The sequence below is a fragment of the Canis lupus genome, chromosome X (genome assembly GCF_011100685.1).
Source record: "Canis lupus familiaris isolate Mischka breed German Shepherd chromosome X, alternate assembly UU_Cfam_GSD_1.0, whole genome shotgun sequence".
Taxonomy (NCBI): domain Eukaryota; kingdom Metazoa; phylum Chordata; class Mammalia; order Carnivora; family Canidae; genus Canis; species Canis lupus.
This window is the reverse complement of record NC_049260.1, coordinates 32,994,970-33,016,696: the sequence shown is the minus strand read 5'-3', so window position 1 is coordinate 33,016,696 and position 21,727 is coordinate 32,994,970. Positions and strand designations below refer to the sequence as shown.

The 21,727-nt window shown below is 40.7% G+C and overlaps 1 protein-coding gene across 1 annotated transcript in view; it reads right to left on the bottom strand.

Moving 5' to 3' along the window:
- SYTL5 (synaptotagmin like 5) overlaps positions 1 to 21,727 on the bottom strand; it is a 119,266-nt gene that overhangs the window by 6,685 nt on the left and 90,854 nt on the right. The window contains exons 11-17 of the mRNA XM_038588784.1: positions 19,495 to 19,587; positions 18,809 to 18,874; positions 15,126 to 15,304; positions 12,918 to 13,017; positions 11,166 to 11,327; positions 3,161 to 3,269; positions 1,760 to 1,901 (exon numbers count right to left, since the gene is read on the bottom strand). Of these exons, the coding sequence (XP_038444712.1) occupies positions 1,760 to 1,901; positions 3,161 to 3,269; positions 11,166 to 11,327; positions 12,918 to 13,017; positions 15,126 to 15,304; positions 18,809 to 18,874; positions 19,495 to 19,587 (851 nt within the window). The remainder of the gene's footprint in view (positions 1 to 1,759; positions 1,902 to 3,160; positions 3,270 to 11,165; positions 11,328 to 12,917; positions 13,018 to 15,125; positions 15,305 to 18,808; positions 18,875 to 19,494; positions 19,588 to 21,727) is intronic.

Here is a 21,727-nt window from a genome sequence, read left to right as displayed (position 1 = left end):
CTCACGTCAGACCTAAAGACACATACAAGACTGAAAGTGAAGGAATGAAAAAGTCTTACTATGCAAATGGAAGCAAAAAAAAAAAAAAAAAAGAAAAAGCTGGGATAGCAATACTTCTATCAGACAAAATTGACTTTAAAACAGACTGTAACAGGATGCCTGGATGGCTCAGTGGTTGAGCATCTGCCTTCGGCTCAGGTCCTGATCCTGGGATCAGGGATGGAGTTCCGCATCAGGCTCCCTGCAGGGAGCCTGCTTCTCCCTCTGCCTATGTCTCTGCCTCTCTGTGTAGTGTGTCTCTCTCATGAATAAATAAATAAAATCATAAATACATAAATACATACATACATAAGTAAATCAATCAATCAATCAATCAATCAGACTGTAACAGGGACACCTGGGTGGCTCAGTGGTTGAACATCAGCCTTTGACTCAGGTCATGATCCCAGGGTCCTGGGCAAGTCCCGCATCGGGCTTCCCATGGGGAGCCTGCTTCTCCCTCTGCTTATGTCTCTGCTTCTCTCTCTGTGTCTCTTTAAATAAATAAATAAATAAATAAATAAATAAATAAATAAATAAATAAGATCTTTAAGAAAAAAACAGACTGTAACAAGAGACAAGGGCATTACATAATGATAAAAGGATCAATCCAACAAGAGAGTATAACAATTGTAAATATCTACACATGCAATACTGGAACACCTAAATACATAAAAACAAATATTAATGGACATAAAGAGAAATTAATGGTAATATAATAATAGCAGGGACCTTTAACACCCTACTTACATCAATGGATAGGAAGAAAGTCAATAAGGACAAAGTGTCTTTGAACGACACATTAGACCAGACATGACAGATGTATACAGAATGTTCCATTCCAAAGCAACAGAATACACATTCTTTTCAAGTACATATGGAACACTGTCCAGAATACATCACATGTCAGGCTATAAAACGAGCCTCAATAAACTTAAGAAGACTGAAATCATACCATGCATCTATTCTGATCACAGTGCTATGAAGCTAGAAACCAATCACAAGAAAAAAACTGAAAAAAAAAAAAAAAGAAATATGCTTCCCCCAACGCACTTTCTAGTCAGTATCCCTGGGAAGGATGCTCTGAAATCTCTACTTTTTACAATTTCCCCTGAGAGAGCAAAATACCAGGGATCCAATATCTTTGCTGTTGCTGTATATTGCCAGTACCAAATGATAACAAAGCACAATAAAAATATATTACACATAGAAAATAATATTTTCTCCTCCTTTGAGAAATGAATCTCACAGGAAAATCTGCCAGTATTGAGAGTGAGAATGATGGGAAATCCTGAAACATGCTAGAAGCAAGCAGAAAGCTAGAATAAGCAGCCCCCTCTAGACCTGTGTTGTTTCAAATCTAAAAGCCAGCATTTAAAGGTAGCTCCTTCCTTGTCCATTTAAAGTAAGGTAAACATCAGAAAGGGAGACAGAACATGGAAGACTCCTAACTCTGGGAAACGAACTAGGGGTGGTGGAAGGGGAAGAGGGCAGGGGGTGGGGGTGACTGGGTGGCGGGCACTGAGGGGGGCACTTGACGGGATGAGCACCGGGTGTTATTCTGTATGTTGGCAAATTGAACACCAATAAAAAATAAATTTATTATTTAAAAAATAAAGTAATGTAAACATAGAAGTCTCACTGCCACCACTGTCTCATGGGTCACAGATCCTCTCATCTCCCATTAAGGATCTTCTAAAATGAGTTAAAACAAAATTACCCCTTCACAAAGCTATCAGAGGTGCCTCCTGACTTCACTGCTGTCAAATTCTTTGCCTCTTTGATGAACACTTCCAGTATTCCTCCAGAGATTACAGGTGACTCCTTCTTCTTTCCCCTTTTGAAGGTCTTCTTTCCGGCATCTGCCATCAAAATGAGAGGGATGGAGTGAGAGGGAGGAAGAAGGGAAGGGAGAGAAAGGAAGAGAGAGACAGAAGACAGAGAGAGAGAGAGCATGGGTTCCATTTCAAAATTCGCAAAGAAGACCTGGCAAGATATATTTCATCTGTGGACTGAATCAGGTCTTTGTGTTATTGTATATTTTTCCAGGGATTTATTTACATGTTCCTACTCTATTGGATTCCTTCTAGATGGTCTTTCATTTGCGTTTGTTGAAAAAAATAAATGAACACATAAATTTAAAACTTTAAATACTCCCCAAGAAGGAATATCTTTTTAGTACAGGGTATGGAGGAACAAACTGGAAAAGACTCAGAGCTGCCTGAGACACATTCTTGCTCTCAGTGAGAAATAGCTACAGCGAAAGCCCCACAGAAGTGCCAAGACTCCAAAAGAGAAAATTTTGTAACTTCCTCTTTGGACATTTTAGTCTTATAAATTTAGAACTGTGCAAGGCCAGCTCTAAAGGCTATTCATAACTGAGGCACAACTACATTTTTTGAGAGAAAACTCTTCCTACGTCACATTTTTATTCTAATGAAATGTGCTCAACGTGAGTGATCACCACACCACCACCACCATCATGACCTTTATTCAGTACTGCTTTAAGCACTTTCTGTGACGAACTTATTTAATCCTTACGATATTCATACAAAGTGAGGAAATGGAGGCTGAGAAGTAGTAAATTACTTGCACAGGGTCACTCTGAAGAGACTGATAGTGAATGGAAGGATAAGAGGAGGCTATCTGAATTAGTTGATGGTAGAAGGCCAAAAGGGATTTGAAAGCTGACCCCATCTGGATTTTTCCCTTACATTCTGTGTTCTAGGTCAACTTCTTCCTCAAGACTTCCTGAGAAACTGTGAATGTCATAAATCGATATAGCAGCTTTTCATACCTCTCCTCTCAGCAGACTGTACCCCTCCAGTCCTCCCCACTCCATCCTGGGGAAGATTCTATATCTCTGGGATTTCCAGGAAACAAACATCACCATTAAGCCTGGTTTCTAAGTATGAATTTTGTCCTTTACTTATAAAGATCCTGCACCCTTCCCCATACGTAAGTTATATTTCTCAACTCTCTTCAAAGACAGGGACACCCAACTCTTTACATTTTCATTTGTGTGACACAAAAGTAACATAGTCCAACCAATTCCCTCTCTCTGACCCCATACTTCGAGATGCAGAATGTCCTTGATCAAAGTCACTAATTTTTACTCTACCTTGAACTTGTCCTAGAGGAAGCATAAGGTTCTCCTCTGGGGGGATGTAACGTAAAGAAACTGTTAGCTCTCCTTTATAGTGCAGGCCTATGTCAGCAGCAAATTCCACCTGGCCAAAGGGAGACAGGCGAAAAGAAAAAGTGAGAATGCTTGGCTTATTATTTTGTAGCCCATGCTTGAATGGCCCTGTCATATTCACTTGCTGGCTTAAATATGACAATCCATTCCCATTCAACTATTCAACTTAAACTTCTTGGTTTAAGATATGCCTTAGGTACAAGAAGGGAGGGGTGGGAAAACTTTATGAAGGTATTTGTGTATAACTTTTAACATTAAAGTAAAAGGAATCTGAGAGGAGATACATGACATGTGTGGTCAGTCAGTAGCTACTGTGATGCACCGAGGACTGGAATCCATCAGTGAACAGATAGTTTGGGGTATGAGGCAGAAATAAAGATGTCACTAAAAATAGCTACAGAAGGTACCTCTCTGTCTGTTCGTGACATCTCCAGGCTTTCCTAAGTGACCAAGAGGAGGAAATAAGCAGTAAGGCTTGATTCACATTGGGCTGCCCAGCCACCAGTTATTAAAAGCCATATTTGTAATTCATATGATTAAAATTTGATGTGGAGGGGTGCCTGGGTGGCTCAGTTGGTTAATCATCCACCTCTTGATTTCAGCTCAGGTCTTTTTTTAAAAGATTTTATTTATTTATTCATGAGAGACGGGGGGGGGGGGGACAGAGACATTGGCAGAGGGAGAAGCAGGCTCCCTGTGCGGAGCCTGATGCGGGGCTCGATCCCAGGACCCTGAGATCATGACCTGAGCCAAAGGCAGACGCTCAACCCTTGAGCCACCCAGGTGCCCCTCAGCTCAGTCTTGACCTCAGGGTTGTGAGTTCAAGTCCTGCATTGGGCACCACACTGGGTGTGGAGCCTACTTAAAAAAAACTTCAATGTGGAAAAACTGGCTCACACATTGCTGGTGGGAATGAGAGGTGGGGTATTTATCCTTTCTCTTTGAATCTGAGTGGACCCTGTGATTGGTTTGACTAGTAGACCATGGCACAAGTGACAATGTGCCAGTTTCTGGGCCCCAACCCTAAGAATAACAGCTTCTATGTCCTCTCTTTGAATGAATATCCTTGGGATGCTTCTTCTGAGAACCCATGGTGTTAAGGCCCAAGCCACATAAAGAAACCACATGTAGGTGGTCTGGTTGGCAGTCCTAGCTGAATTCCCAGGAAGTGTGAGACAGACAACTTGAACAACCAGCCTAGTCAAACCTTCATACGACTACAGCCTCAGTCTACCATCTAGCCACAACCACACGAGAGACTTTCAGTGAGAACCACCTAGCTGAGCCTAGTCACCCCACAGAATCATAAGCAATATAATCAATTGTTTTAAGCCACTAAGGTTTAGAGTAGTTTTCTATATAATAGTTAACCAATACAGGCTTGATTTGCTTTTAGCTGGGAGCTTTGGATAGGAAAATATGTTGGTAGGAAAAAGTGAGGTGTACAGGTATCACATACTATGTATTAGCAGAGGTTAAAACATGCAATATTGAGATTAATGTTCCATTGGTATTTAAATTAAAATATACTGGTGACTTCTTATAAATACAGTCTTGAAATCTTGTGAGAGTAGGAAATAGTAAAGATGAAGTCTTGTAGCTTTACAATCACACACAAAAGAAATTCAAGGGAAGGAGTTATCTTGCAGTCTGTACATATCTAATATCTTGGGATATTTTTGGTATTCCTGCAAGGAAATTCCAAGGCAATGTCATCTCCTGACATACCATCATTTTACCTTATTTGACCACCTTTTGCTCAGAAAAAGGTAGAATTCAATTCAATTCAACTCATTCAATCCTACCAACACATATGGGATTCTTCTTGTAGTAATGCTTTTAAGGCATTTTGCTAAGTGCTGTAGGGACACATGAGACATAGACCCTACTGAGTTTTCAGTCTATACAGGAGACATATATTCAATAGAAGCTCTATAAATCTGCTCTTATTTAACTGATTCATCAGATCAATGTTCTCCATCCCCAGTGAAGAGCAGGATCCTCTATACAAAGACCATGCATGCTGACCCCTATAGGTGAACTATATGTTCACCAAAAGTCAGCTGCATTAGTCTCCCAGGCTCTTTAGGCCAGGCGTGTCTGCAGTTCTAATTATATAATTTATTTTTTAATTTTTTTCTAATTATATAATTTAATATCTATAAACTAAGAGTACAAAAAGACAGATACTAATATAAAAATTAAGCTGAATGCTTTAAAAGAATTAAGCATTTGACAATACATTTGCTATCAGATTATATTTGGGCTCAAAGCTGTAAAAGATTAGAAAACAAGCATGGATATTTAGAAAGCTTTTATATATGGTTGACTTTGAAAGCATTCTTAAGTTCTTATTGCACTTCAAGAAAGCTCAAACTAGAAACTATGGATTATAATATACCAGCGTCAGAATTTATGCCAGGAAATACGATAGAATTCTAATCCTTGAAACTATACTCAAATAAAATGGATTATCCCTGTATTAGAAGACTTGAAGATAAATGCATATTTAAGTTAAAATAAATGATTATTTGTTCACTGGAGGTGCATGTTTGTATATGTGTGATTTCTGTGACTTTATTAACTGACCTACTACTGTAAGCTCAGTTCAGACACAGGATGACAGTTTCTCCAATACAGGTACAAAGAAACTACTGTGGGAAGAGAAAGAATAATCTAGATTGGGATAAGAGGTGGCCTTTGCATGCTGCTTAGAGGATGGGAGCTATGATGACTGATGAAGATGGGATGGGAAGAAGGTCAGTCTGGGTTAAGAAAGCAGAATAAGCAAAATATTTTTTTGTGGAGACTGTGTAAAATGTGTTTAAGGACTGGTAGGAAGTCAGGTGTGATTAGAAGTGTGTGCAAAGGAGGGTAGTAGCAAGGAAGACATAAACAAGGTTTCTACTCTGAGTTGCCCAGAAGACCCTAGGATACAAGTGTATTTTACAGTGTTTTATTAGGAAGGGGAGTTGGGAAATAGGACCAATAATCGAAGGAGGCTTAACAAGGTTGTGATATCAGGCAAAGTTTTATGGTAACGTTTGCTCAGTTCCACAGAAGGAGCTTTGCAGAAAAAGATCATATCACAGAGAGTTGTCTCAACCAGAGACAAGGAAATGGCAGTATTTATGATGCTCCTTCTCCCATCAGGTGCTGATCAAGGGCTCTCCCATCCACCCCCAGAAAACTGAAATACTCAGGCTATATGGCTTTCCAGACCCACAGACCAGGCTGCTGATATGGGCCCATGGACCAAGCCCACATCAGCAGCCTGAGGGTTCCTCTCCTACAAAGATTGGCAGGTGTTGGCTGATGTGAGTGAAAGCCAGGGGAAGCCACATATGCATGAAAATGGGGATGTGGGTAAAGCATGGACATGCTCCTCTGTTAAGAAGGCTGGGCCCTATCAAGGGAGCACTAAGTGGGATGCTTGTGTGGCTCAGTGGTTGAGAGTCTGCCTTTGGCTCTGGTTGTGATCCCAAGGTCCCGGGATCGAGTTCCGCATGGGGCTCCCTGCAGGGAGCCTGCTTCTCCCTCTGCCTATGTCTCTCTCTGCCTCTCTCTGTGTGTCTCTCATGAATAAATATATAAAATCTTTTTAAAAAGAGAGAGAGCATCAAGTTCCAGGATGATGGGTTAGAATTTATTTAAACCATATCCAAAAGCAGTAGGGAACCCCAGGGGGTATCTGACTGAGCAGGGGTGTAACATTATCAGGTAACACCATCATCTTCTGCTTTTTGCAAAGAGAGATCCACATTATATCAGAGTTGGAAGCAGAGTTCCCAACACATTTACAAGTCTAAGGTGGGGTAATAAATTATGGACAAAAGTCTGCCCTAACTGCCAAATAAAGAGAGAGTCTTTTAGCTCGGTAATAATTTCATAGGAATTTACATTTACTCTCTGCCTGAAGGCAGAACAGAGAAGATTTCTTTGGAAAACACTTGAGCTTGCTGTTGATTTTCAAAGGTCCTTGTTTTTATAATAGCACCTTCTGGAAAGACATGAAAGGCAATTCATACTGACAACCCCTTCTTGTCTAACTACCTAATATGCCTTTCAGAAAGATAATGAGTTACAGCTAATAAACAATCTCATGTCATGCAGTGAAATGGAAGTTCTACTATGAAACTACTTGACAGTACATTTGACATCTTGAGTTCTTTCTCTGTCCGCACCAACCTCCTCACTGGCTTAGTGCTGTAAGACTGAGCAAAAACAAAGACAGGTGTCAAGGGACGTTCACTAACACAGAGTCAATAAGATATAAGGCACTGTGTCTTTCCAGTAGTCCCACTGCAAAATGGTATCAGTATTTCTGAATGCTTAAGGACTATTAATTAAGATCCTCTATCACTAAGGAAATTGGTCCCTGTAGCTTACACTTCACCTCCTCAGCTGGATAATCCACAAGAAGACATCAAGTCTCCAGGGCTGCTCATACTCTAGCTGTAGCTGATGAGGTGACTACTGCCTTGAAGGGGCTGAGGCAGGAGACTGAAATGAAGTGACACTTGCCATAGTCAGCTGATAATCCACCACATGGAGCCCAGCTCAGCCTGAGGATGAGCCACCAATGAATAGGAGGCAGCCTACAAAGTATGTTGTACCTGCCCTCCTCATTTCTAGAAGGCATGGTGTTTAAATAAGGCAGAATCTGTGGGCTTTCCTCTATATGTACCAGAGACACATATATGTGTCTACGTGTCATCTTTTCTCTTGGCAGAGAAAGATGACACGGATTAAAGACTAACCTATGTTGGGTTCCCCAGAAGCTCACTCTGAGGTGAGGATTCTTATGCCTAGGACTTATTAAGATTGCTCTCAGGAGGGTGCCTAGGTGGCTCAATCAGTTAAGTGTCTGCCTTTGGCTCAGGTCATGATCCTGGGGTCCTGGGATAAAAACCCACGTGGGTTCCCTGCTCAGCAGGGGAGTCTGTTTCTCCCTTTCTCTCTGCCCCTGCTTGAGTGCTCGCTTGCGCTCTCTTAAATAAATACATACATACACACACACACACACACACACATACATACATACATACATACTTAAAAAAAAAAAAGAATTGCTCCCAGGATAGACTAGTTAAGGGGTGATCAGGAAAAAGGTCAGGGAAGGGAGGAAGCCAGGCAAGGAGAGGGCCTGATCTGGTAGAGAAGCTGTAGAGTATAAGTAGTACCTTGGAGCACCAACCCCCTTAACCCACCCCTCTCCGTACGGGAACTATGCGTTCATACTCCCCCATCTATCAGTTACTGGCAAAGGGTTGCCTTGTGGTAGGTAGTACGTAAGTTTCTGGGAGCTTCTGACTCCCTGCTCATGGAAAAAGCTACAGTAGCCCAAGCACAGTCTTCTAAACAGAGTGTCAGGTGAGAGCTGTTGGAGGCAAAACTCCTAACAGTCATGGTTTAAGGAGTCCAAGGGGACCTGGCAGAGGCCCGAGGAGTTCCAGACATTAAACACAGTCTGAACTTTTCGACCTGGAGCAGCCTCAGAGTTGCTTCTCCTTTATGCTAGAAAGTGAAATCATTCAACTGCACTGTGAAGGTGATTACCATGGAAAGTCGTTGGTCCCTAAGCACAGAGGATACACCTGGGAGAGCTCAGATACCATCTGAGCAAGTCCTTCAACCATTTCCAGGAAACTGACTGGAACTCTCCAAGCTGTTTTCCAAAAAGCCCGTATGTGCTTTCACATTAAATTTAGGACAGACAAGTTAATTTTATGTACTAAAATGAATTACTTGTCCTTCACCGGTATCATGCATCATACAATGTCTTGGATGTTTTCTTTTCCTTAGTTTTAAAGATTTTATTTATTTATTCATGAGAGACACAGAGAGGGGCAGAGACACAGGCAGAGGGAGAACAGGCTCCTAGCAGGGAGCCCGATGTGGGACTCGATCCCAGGATCCTGGGATCACGAACTGAGCCAAAGGCAGCCACTCAACCACTGAGGCACCCAGGTGCCCCTCTTGGACATTTTCTAACTATGATTCTATTGTGCTCACCCATTACACACAAAAGGAAGCAAGTGATAGGAGACTGTTAAGTCAGATTAAGTGGTATCCTTCATGGTAAGGCTCTTCATTCAATTCCAAGAGACTCTGTGTTATAATGACCAATTATTTCCCATTCTTAATGTCAGGGAATGTTATTCTATTGTGGACTTATTTCTTGTGACTATTGTACTTCCTCTTTCATATTTATATTAGTCATGGGCTTACAGTTATTTTATGTTTAAGGACTTTTTATATTTTATTGCTAATTTTACCCACAGCCCAGTTATACTTCCCAAAGATTTTCCATGAGTTATTTACACCAAGCTTGAGGTCAATAGTTATAAAACTCCACTGGAAAATTGTATTTAACTTCTGAGTCTTGATCTCCTCAGGCACAATGGAAGTGATGATACTTAACTCACCATGTTTGTTGTACCATCAGCTATGAACAATGCTGTTACGGATGGTGAACAACACGTGTTTTGCTGTCTAGCTTCCACTCAGCGTTCCTTTAGAACTACTATACCTGGATTTCTCTGGGGGCAGTATTACCTTCAGGACCAGGGTACGTTCTGATTATCTTAAGTCAGCCAATGTATCTCACCTCCCTGGCTGGCCATGGCAATTAGTTCAGGATACGCAAATGATGTAATCACAATGAGGAGAACCAGGCCCAGGGCACTGGGTGGACTGCTGGAAGAGAAAGACATTTTTCCTCTCCTGGACAGTGTGGTGCAAGGAGGAGAGGCTTGCAGGTATTATAATCTCCAAGAGAATCATACTGGAGCTAGTGAGGGAGGACAGCTGCACAAAGTCTTGAAAATGAAGGCAACACAGAGAAGAGAGACCAAGGGAGTCCGGGGCCTTGGTAAGATTTGAGTTACTTGGATAAAGCCATGCTTGATAATCACTGGCCAATAATTTCCTTTTATTTTGTGAGCTGTATGAGCTGGGGTTTCTGTCAATTGTGATATAAGGACTCTTGTCTATGATGTAACATAAACACCACCTAGCATTTCTTGAGAGCTTAAGATGTGCCTGATACAATAATGTGAGCATCACAGGGTGTTTCTGCGAGCTTCACAATGTCCCAGTAAGATATGTCCAATTATTATACCACATATGAGAACACCAAAGCCTAGGAACTTAAGTAATTTGGCCAATGTCACACAGACAGGATTGAAGCCAGGATTGAACCCAGAGAGTCTGATTTGACTCTACTATCTTCCCCTCATATTTTTTTTTTTGCCTGTGTATAAAGAGCAATCTTTGGTTACATAAATGTGACCTTTTTTCATCCCCCTTTTGACTTAAAAATTTACTATAAATGTAGAGTGGCTCCAGCTGAATAAAGTGAATCCAAGCTACTGTTCATCTAGTTCAGAACATGCTATATTGCATTTAATTTCTAGGACCAGCTTTAAGATTGTTTTTCTGAATATAACTTCAGACCTGGCTTATGAATCTCAAAAGTAGGAATATAGGAAACCAGACATTTTAGTTATTGGTTACTTCCTCATGTGAGCCAAGGCAAGACCACTCCTGTTTAGGTTTGAATTGTGAAGAATGGGGAATCGAAAGAATGTTTTAAGACTGACTGGCTCTATGGATTTGTTTTTGCTTTCTCTTTCTGATAGGATCATATAATTTCTGATAGGATCATATCAGGTATTCCTTTTTTTTAATCCATGGAAACCTTCAGATGATGAGTGCATTTTTAGTAAGTCAAATTAATAATATATATGACTCTGTGACTTGCATTATACAGTCTGTATTAAAAAAGGAGTTTTGGCCGCACTAATCCCCTCAGATTACTTCTTGAAAATTGGAAGTCTTCAGATCCTTCAGGCCTATGACATCAATTTTGTGCATAACTTGTCTCACTGCACAGCTGTTTGATTAATCTGGAAGCATTTCCTACCTTGGGCTGAAGCACAAACCACTCATCACTTGGATTTTCAAAGTTCCATGAGTCAAAAGGAATCTCCACCTCCCCAAGGAAGCTGTTACGTCCAAATCGATCATAATGCCAGACTGAGAGTTGTAGAGTTCTTGTTTCCAGCTGGGTATGGCTGATGGTATACTGCAAATGAGATTCACAACATCACACACTCCTACTCTGCCCGGTTCTACAACAGGCTAAAATTTGCCTTCATCATCTTTCAGATTATATGCATTAGTAATATGAACAAAGCAAACCCCCCAAACATTGTAGTTTTCTTTGTTTATGCTACAACTGAGGTTCTATAGATGGCATAAACTCATTTTGTGTTAGACCTAGCACTGAAATATATATTAGCAAATTATTTAGGAAAAAAGTCAATAAACTTCAAATATAATATAAAAAGTGTTAGATCATGAAGAATGTCCCCTTTCCAGTTTCACCTGTTTTTCATCTGCTAGTCATTTTTCAACATCTACTTTGTAAGCTTAATGTCTGATATATCAACTTGCCAACTTCTCTGTCTTACCTTATTTATAATGAGAATCTCTAAATCCAGAAAAGTACTGTCAGTGAGAAACTTCATAAAGTCTAGTATAAGTGCAGGAGTGAATAGACAAATACATATATTGACTAGAAATAAAATATTGCTGGGGTAGCTTTTCCTTTTCAGCAGAACATGATCCATAGCGACATGCCTATACACCCTCAAATCTCCTGCTTGTTCTATGCATCTACCACCTGAGACACACTTCAGAGTGTTTCTTGATCTTGGATTTGCATCGATACCCATACTTGCTGTTCCTGGCATGACTGACCTTGGCTTCCTCCTTCCTGAATTTGCCATGTCACTCTATATATTCTGCTTGGGCTCATTTTTGCTACCTTGTTATAACCACCAGATTCACCCCCTGCCTAAATTCATTCATTTTCATTTTGATCTGTCTTCATATTGGTTCCTGCTTCTAAACAGGACCACAATGAAGGACATCCCCGCTCACCACCTTCCTGCTATGGTGGACTCTGACTCCATCACTCCAGGCACAAGGTTCATAAATTTCCCTGCAACTGGCATTAATTTCTACATTCTAGTCTTCCCAGATCTTTCTTACCAGGCTAAATTGGCCCAGGGTGAGAGAAGGGGTTGTTACATAGAAACCTATGGGGAAAGTAAGGTCAACCAAAGATTGCGGCCTGGATCATGTCTTACCAGGGCCACTTTCTCTGAGGTTCCCCAAATCCAACCTTGTCTCACCACTGTTTATTAACCACAAGCCTAAATTTAGCCCAATTCTGAAACATGACAAGAAACAGCACATATTCATGCTCTGTTAGCAGAACGAGGAATGTATACAGAGTGATTTGCTAAGTCAGTGTCAAAACTGTGACAAACTCCTTTTAAGGATTTTAAACTAGAAAAAAATAATTTTCCTAAGGGTGAAACATTTTTTGACAAGATGCACTGGCTCAGATGAAATTTCACTTGATCATCTTTACTTAAGGTGTAACTTTAGCTGCAGCAGAGAAACAAACAGAATAAGGGTTTACAGCTTTTTCTTTTCAAAGAACTATTAAGAAAGCCAAGGGTATTACACTAATTTATTCAAATTCTACTTTTCTGAAAGATATGTAAGCCTGGACACACAAACCTCTCTGTAGTCAATTTTAATTTTAAACCAATGAAGGCATGAACAGTATCACTTGAGTTAATATGAGAGAGCATGTACTTACCTTTAGTGTTTCGTTAAATTCTGGATTGGTGCCTGTTCTGATCTTGGTCTTGCGCTTATTGTTTCTGGACTTGTCAGGAAGAAGGTATGACTTAACATAACTGTAGGTGATAAGACATGAAATTAATTATTGGGAAACATCTACTTCACAAGGAATAGTCAGGGACTTCAGTGAACAAGAGAGGTGAAGGGAATAGGTCAGGAAACATTAGAGAACCAAAGAGAATGTAGTCTATCTAGCAGGATACCTTAAAATAGAACTCTGGGCTTCCAATAAGAGAGAAGCAGTATAGTGATGAAGAGTGTGGGCTCTGACATCAAGCCAACTGTGCTTGAGTTACTCCATGCCTCACTGGTTTTGGTAAACTCAAGAACTTACTTAACCTCGCTGTGCCTCAGTTTCCTCATCTGCAAAACTGGGATAATAACAGTATCTATCTAACTTAGGGCATTACAAGGATTAAACTGGTTGATACATAAGGGAGCTGACATTATACGACTCAATAAATGTCATCTATTCATAGGATCAATGGTCTCACAAAATACTCTAGGGTTATATTGTTCTCCATTCAGATGTCAGGACTTCTGATGACTGGAATCAGTGGTTATAGACAAATGGAGGAAAATGGTGAAAAAGAACAAATAGGAAATAACAACCCAGTGTCACAATAACAATTCTACCCAACACCTTGTGTTGAGCTATCCCAGGAACCTCTTGGAGCAGGGGTATCAAGGCAGATTTAGAAAGTACAAGATGTACAAGACTTCAATCGACAAGATGCTACAAGAGTTGCTGTGAAGCACATATACCAGGGCTTTAGAGGACCTCTTTCCATGCTACCCTAAATGATTAGTCCTGGGACACCAGGGTGGCTCGGCGGTTGGGCAGCTAGCTGCCTTTGGCCCAGGTTGTGATCCCGGATCCAGGATCGAGTCCCGCATTGGACTCCTGTGAGGAGCTTGCTTCACCCTCTGTCTCTGCCTCTCTCTCTCTCTGTCTCTCATGAATAAATAAATACATCTAAATAAATAAATAAATAGTTCCTAAAGCCCTCTGATACGTAGCTGAGGAAGTAGATGGATCAATCTATACTCAGAATCCACTCATTTGTCTATCTTTTTAAAAAAATTTAATTTTCTAAGTAATCTCTATGCCCAACATGGGGCTTGAACTCACAACCCTGAGATCAAGAGCCACACACTCCACCAACTGAGCCAGCCAGGTGTCCCACTCCCATTTTGCCTATCTTTAGACACTTGGAAAAAGCTTCTCTGAGGTGTTTATTGGACCTAGGTCACCTACTATGGAGGAAAAGGGTAAGACAGCAGGCCTCAGATTGCCTGGAAATGCCTGCTTACAACATTAGCCAGTGGCTGGGATCTGGGAACTTGGATTTCAGGAGGACTCTCATCACTCCCGGAACAGATATAAATGGCTCACTGTGACTAAACTATTTGTAAAAATAATAATGGCTTATGTAGAACATTGGCTTTCCTTCAGGGAGACTGGAATTTTGGTATGTGACCAGTTGAGTCTCTAAATGAGCTTCCCTGGTAAACAACATTGCACAGGTTGCTGGAGGAATTAAGTACATCCTGTGTGACTCCGCTGGGAGTTTAGAAGTTTAAGCCTAGATTCTTCAGAACTTAGCCACACATGCCTTTTTTCTTTGCTGATTATGACTACATGTGGAGTCCTGTGAGTCCTCCTCGTAAATCATCAAGCCTGACAATGATCTTGGGAACCCCTGACACATCTTTCATCTAGCTCCCTTCCAATGTACCACACACAGTCAATTATCTGCCTCCCAGTAGATATCTGGAAGCCTGAGAGTCTTAAAATTGTCCTTTCGAGCTGTTCAACTGGGCTAACAGCTTGGTGATTTTCTCTGGAGGGTCTCCCAGAACAAGATCCTCATAGATCCTGGGGTGCGCCAATGTGCCAGCCAGCCTCTATCTCAGAGCTGCCTCTGTGTAAACTACAAATATGTCAGTCCTGAATCACATTGACTCATAGCTCTTTACAATTAGATAATCATGGATGCAGCCATTATACATACACTTAGAGAATATTTAGAAGTGTTGCACGGGAGAAAAATCACAACCTTCTGAGAAAGTTCTGAATCAAGAGGAATGCTAAGACAAAACCACACATATTGACAAAGAAAGCAGTGACTGAAACAGTCTGAGGAATGTGCTATGTGCTTACGCATCTGTCCTCTGTTTCTTTTCATCTCCAATGGCCAGATTTCTGCAATTCTTGACAAAAATGTAGAGCCCGCCAGTTTTGTAGCAGTAACTGATGTGGAGAAGGATTTCACCACTGACCTTCACGTTGCCATAGTCTCCTGTTTCACTGTAAACACTCATCATGCTGTTAAGGCTGGTCTGGAATAAACAAGATGAGAAGAGGTGCCCAGTGTTATTCTAATTAGCTCTTCACAGAAGCCACCCCCCCCCCCCCCCCCCGCTTTATTCAATTACTATTCTTATTCTTTATAATGAGCAGGAAAGTCTAGGATGAGCAAAGAAAACAAAAATCACTTCTTTTGCCTGAGTTGCTGGTATTGTATAAACTCCAAACCTGACAAGGGACAAGAAGACTTAAAGAGCATTGGTAAGGAAGGCAAGGAAACTTGCTGAGAGGGGAAGCACTGCCTTTCTGGGCAAGTGAAGAGTTTTTGTTTATTCACTTCTAAAGAATACAGGGTCACTGAGGCACTTCCAATCTCACGTCTTCTCCCTATCCTTGTAGCTTCTGCCTCTCTCACTGGTAGATCCAGACCCACGGTCAATCTACGTCAAGGTCTAGAATGCATCCATCGGGTCAAAGAGAAGCTCATATATTCTGTGCTAGCAGGAACCACAGAGTTCTCTGACACCCACAGAGAGCATCCCATCAGTCTCTGGGAAGGCATAACTAGCTTTAACGAGGGCATGCCAGGAGAACAGCATACACCCTAGGTTGCTGTGACTTCCCTGAGCAGCTATTGTGGTCACATGGGTAGTGCTCAGACCTGGGCTTTGTAGACCTCTGTAAAATAACCACTCCCAAAATAGAACACTAAACAATAAGTGAACACACCAACAAACTAATAAAATGTAAAAAAACAAACAAAACAAAACAAAAAAACCCCAACAGTCCAAATCTACCAGAATGAATACAATTCCTGATTAGACACTAATGACAAGAGACATATTTTAAATTAAATGTAACAAAATTATCCTTTAGTGCCAAAACTGTATCTTAGCAACACATCTGTCAAAAGAGACCACGCTCGGAAGGCTTTCATGAGTGACCCAATAGTTTCAAAAGCCCTGTCTGTGAACCACTGGGAAGGACTAGATTAAGTACAAAGAGAGCCTGGGCTTCCCACTTTGTGTGATATGCAGAGCGGAAGTCACTACATTCTTTTGGGTGTTCAGAGACTGATCAAAGAACAGGATTTGGATGATGTGGCCAGTATCTCTTTTAAATTTAAGTCAAGGGCAAAAGTAAACCAAGAATTCCATAATTACTTAAAAATTATCATTTCTAGTGAGCCAGTGAGTGATCTAATTTGTCTTTTCCCTTCCTAAAACAAAACAGAATTTTCTTTATAATAGGTGGCTTTGAGTGGTGCTTTTCAAACTTTAATTGCACAGAAATCACCTGGGGATCTTGTTAAGATGAAGACTGATCCAGTCAGTCTCAGGTGGGGTCTGAGAGTCTTCTTTTCTAACAAACTCCTAGGTCCACAGTCTCCAAAATGTGTATTGTGGCATCCCAGAGCACTGCAGCAACTCACAGGGGGACCATAGGGTATTTTAAAATTTCAAGGGAAAACACAGTGACCATCCATCAGACACCATGCAAATTATTAACAGTTGTTCATGGTGTTAACATTGAATCACAATTCATTCTTTTAAGTCTTATCTGGGTGAAGCTGAGTTTTTGAGAGTTACTGTGAAAAAATAAGTAGGTACTGCATAAAAATCAATGTGGAGGGGAGCCTGAGTGGCTCAGTTAAGCATCTGCTTTGGCTCAAGTCATGATTCCAGGGTCCTGGATCAAGCCCCACATCAGGGTCCCTGCTCAGCAGGGAGCCTGCTTCTCCCTCTCCCTCTGCTGCTCACTCCTGCTTGTGCTCTCTATCAAATAAATAAATAAAAATCTTTAAAAAAAATCAATGTGGAACAAGAAGTAAAAGTGGTGCTGTCCAATTGGATTCCCAGATCTGACGAGTTGTGAGGTGCCTAACAGGCACCTGAGTCCCATTAGTAAGGATTAAGGGCTGTTTAAGAATGGAAGAAAATGATTTTTCTTTCAATTTATGTATTACTGTTTTGCATGTCTACTAAGTTGTTAGGGTATTAGTCCTTATAAAATTTTTTGACCTAACTGATGTGGAAAACAAAGGCAAAAGAAATATAGAAAAAAATTAATATCCTTTGCAGCCCATTGACAAATACTTATGACCTTGCCCCAGGAACTCAACCATCTCAATGTTAATACTTTTGCTAAAGGCAAAAGGCAACCTTAGCTTGACATTAGCCCGACCTCCAGGATCCTGTAAGTCTTCTTTAATATGTAAAAATCCCTTTGGAAACTTCCTTTACCTGTACAGGTCCCCAAGACCCATGTCAGCAGTCATCCTCCAAGCACATGGCCTGCTGATATACATCTCAAGGGTCTCGTGACTAAGGTTTTACTAGACAGCAATAAATGACCTTGTCCTAATAGCAGCTAGCCCAAGGTCCTAGAAACCTGGCTTCCAAATTCCTTAGAGACTTAAGCCCTCCCCAACCCCCTCTCAACTTGAAAGTATATAATCAGTCACTCCTCACAACCCCAGGGCAGCTCTTTATGCACACAGGTCCTGTCCCCAGGCTTTAATAAAACCACCCTTTTTGTACCAAAGACACCCCAAGAATTCTCCCCCGAACTCCAACATTTCACACCACTAATTACTTAATAAATGGGTTAGTCAGGTATTACTTTTGGCTCAGGAGTGGGATGAAAGAATCACTAGGGGCTCTGTGAACTGACAATGTGTTAGAGTCTCGCCCCAAGTGAGGCAATGCTGCCTTTGACTTCCAAGGGCTTCAAGAATAAGCTACTCCCTCAGGTTACATATAGGAAAACTGACTCACAGAAATTACTGGCAGTGCTAAGACACAGAGCAAAGTCTCTAGATTTTTTGCTGAGGATCTCCCCAGCATGCCTCCCCACCTCCTCATATCACTAATTTGTGTCTACACCACATCCCTCAGTAGCCACATCTTCAAAGCAGTCCTCAGTAAGCAGGGGGCCCCGACAGAGAGAAGAAAATTTAAGAACCCATAAATGCTGAAGTGTAGGAGAAATTCAGGCAATTAAGGCAATTTTGCTACTAACCAAATTTTATGCTCTTAACCGAGCAAATGTTGGGATTTAAAAGAGAGATGTTTATTCTAAAGGTTATCTCATTAATGGTAAATCATTTTGAACCATATGTCTTTTGACTGGCACTCAGATTCTAATGCTGAATGAAGTTTTCTTTCCTTGGGATACTTGGATTCTGGTAGTGTTGTTTACCTTTTTTAAAAAAAATATTTTATTTATTTATTCGAGAAACAGATACAGAGAGATGCAGAGACACAGGCAGAGGGAGAAGCAGGCTCCATGCAGGGAGCCCAACGCGGGACTCGAACCCGGGTCTCCAGGATCACGTCCTGGGCTAAAGGCGGCACCAAACCGCTGAGCCACCCAGGCTGCCCTGTTTACCTTTTTTAAAGAGAAACTCTGGTTAACTGTATACAAGTCAGAAAAAGGTAAATGCTGGAAAAACTGCCCACCTCATCAGATTTCCCCTACCATGAAATGTGCAAAGTATGGCTGGAAAGAAGGAAAAGGAAAGATTGAAAACTCACAGTGTCTGAGTCAGCATCAGGTACATTTAGGTAGGTCCACTTCCTGTCAGAGCCTGCTTGAGAACTCTTTAAGACAGTCGCCCAAAGGTCAAAAGGAAAAATGGGTATTAGAGCAAAGAACAGAAATCAGAGGAGCAAAGAAAAAAGTTTACAGGCATATATGCATGCAAATGAGTATGAGAACATGGGGGCTCCTAACACTTACCTCTCAAGCAAAGCCTTGAACATGGACATAAGAAGAGACATTATTCTACAGGCAGTGAGAAGCTATGGACAGTGTCTGAGTAGCAGAGAAACCTGACTAGGTATGTATTTTAAGAAAATGGCCACAGCATGGTGGACAGTTGGGAAATAAACAAAGTGGTGGCAAGCAAATAAATATATTGGCAGAGAATTGTGATAGTCTATAGGTTTGAGTTGATGAGAGCCTGAATGAGGGAGTAAAGAGGTTTTAAAAAATGGGTGAGGACCATGGAAGGAGAGAGAAGGAAAAGCTCACACAAAATTACAACAAAAAGCACTCTGTGGGCAAAGGGCAAGCAGATTATAATGACTCTTGACTCACTGTCACACATATTCTCAAGAACATTCCGATCTCCTTGAGAAAAAGTCCCAAAAATCAACAAGAGAAAGAATAATAATAATAATAATAATAATCACTAGTTACGTGCTAGAGAACTACTTACGGTTGACAGGCCACTTGCTAGACTGTGGGTGTTTGCAGAAAACCGGGAGGACACTAAGTCATTAACACCTTCCTCGGTCTCTTCCAAGGAGTCCTTCCAAGGAAGGAGGAGAAAATCAGTGGATCACTTTTTTAAAAAAATACTTGAAAAATCCAATACAAATATCTAGAAATCATCCTATCCTGAGGTTTTTCTCTCTTGCTATCCACTCAACCTGAATTATGCCATCAGACGAGTGGGGTCTCCTTCTTAGTGGTGTTTGCTTTACAAAAAGAACGTGAAATTTGGAATCACATAGACCTGGGTGTTCAATTTCTACCTCCCTGGTCTCTAAGCTTTGGGCAATGTACTTAAATTATTTTTTAATTTAAAAAAAATGTCTGTGCATGTATGCTTGCATGTGTGTGCATGCATACTGTCAAGATGGGGAAACAGATCTTAAAAATCTGACAGAGTAAACTATTTCAGACACTGGATTCTTTTTTTTTTTTTTTTCAGACACTGGATTCTTGTCCAAAATGCCAGGTTCTAATTTCTTCTCTTTCATGATAGAGTGGCTTCCCCTGCCCATCCCCCTAATGGTTATTTAACCAATACATTTTTATAGTAACAAATGTCAAGCAATAGAAATAAATAGAAATCAAACTTAGATCTCTCACTACTAAGTTAATGACCAAATTTCAAAGTTCTAGGATATGTACACACACATGCCTACATATGCAACCGCACATATAAGGAATATATCATGCATGTTTTTTTTTTTTTTTTTATTTATGATAGGCACACAGTGAGAGAGAGAGAGGCAGAGACACAGGCAGAGGGAGAAGCAGGCTCCATGCACCGGGAGCCCGATGTGGGATTCGATCCCGGGTCTCCAGGATCGCGCCCTGGGCCAAAGGCAGGCGCCAAACCGCTGCGCCACCCAGGGATCCCCCATGCATGTTTTTTTTAAAAAAAGAACACCTTTCTTTTTTGCTTCTCCTTTCTTCTCTTTCTTTCCTCTCACCCCAGGTTAAATCAACATTTTACATATAGATTCCATGCCTTTCTCCTTGTTTATGTGAAAAATCGTATAAAATTCTGCACACACAAATCTGGGCAGGCATCATAAGAATTTCTTTTAACCTGTTTTATAAATTGAGATTATTCTATATATTTAATTCTGTGCTTTGGAGTAAAAATTAATTTTATTATAAAATATGACACGCATAGAAAGGTGCATAAAATAAAAATGGACAGCATAACAGTATAAAGTAATCAAGTAGAAGCCCGCTTTGTGTTCTGTCCATATCACCAACCCTTTTCTTCCCCATCTTTGAAATAAAATCTTAACTCTTATGGTAATCACATCTTTGCTTTTCTGTATACTTTTACTACCTAAGCATACATTCCTAAACAATACGATTTTGTTTTGCCTGTTTTTGAACTCTAAGTAAATGAAATTAAATGTTATATTCTTTTGTGTTTTGCCTCTTTGTCTCAACATGATAGTCTTTTAAGAGTCATCCAAATTGTTTCATATTATTGTAGTTTGTTCATTTTTATTCATTATTCAGTGGTATGCTATCTTACACTTGATTTATCCATTCTTCTGTTGCTGAATATTTGGGCTGTTTCCAGATTTTTTCTATCATTAGTAAAGCTGCTATGAATATCTTTTAGTATATACCCTGAGGCAGAGAAACACAAGCTTCCCTTCGGCGGAATTGGCACGCCACAAGGAGTGCATATCTCCACAGGGTTACCGATAACTATTTTAAGATAGTGTCAAGCAATTGGAAGTAATTGTACCAATTTTTGGTCTAGCCAGCAACGTAGAAGAGTGCTCTCTGCTCTATATCCTTGCCTCCCAAAGGTTAGTATTGTCAGATTTTTTTTTCACTTTTGCTAATCCAGTAGATGTTTATGTGAAAATTAGTAAGGGGAAGCCTCTCTGAAATGGAGTTAGGAGGTTTCAGCATGGGAAGCTCTCATACCCTACCACTCACAGTCAATTGCAAATACAACAGGAAGAGATGAACTTGACCTTATGTAGACTTGACCTTATATATGGATATTACTCTACTATTCCAGCTGGAGGTAGGGTCACTTTTCTCATCCCCCAGGGTAACAGCTCAGCCAATGTGAAGCCATCACATTTTGAACTCCCAGTTTCCTCATGGACTTAAAGTTCATAAAAGCTTTCCCAACTTACCCCTTTGCTCCTTAAGAAAGCATGACTCTCCTTTGTTCC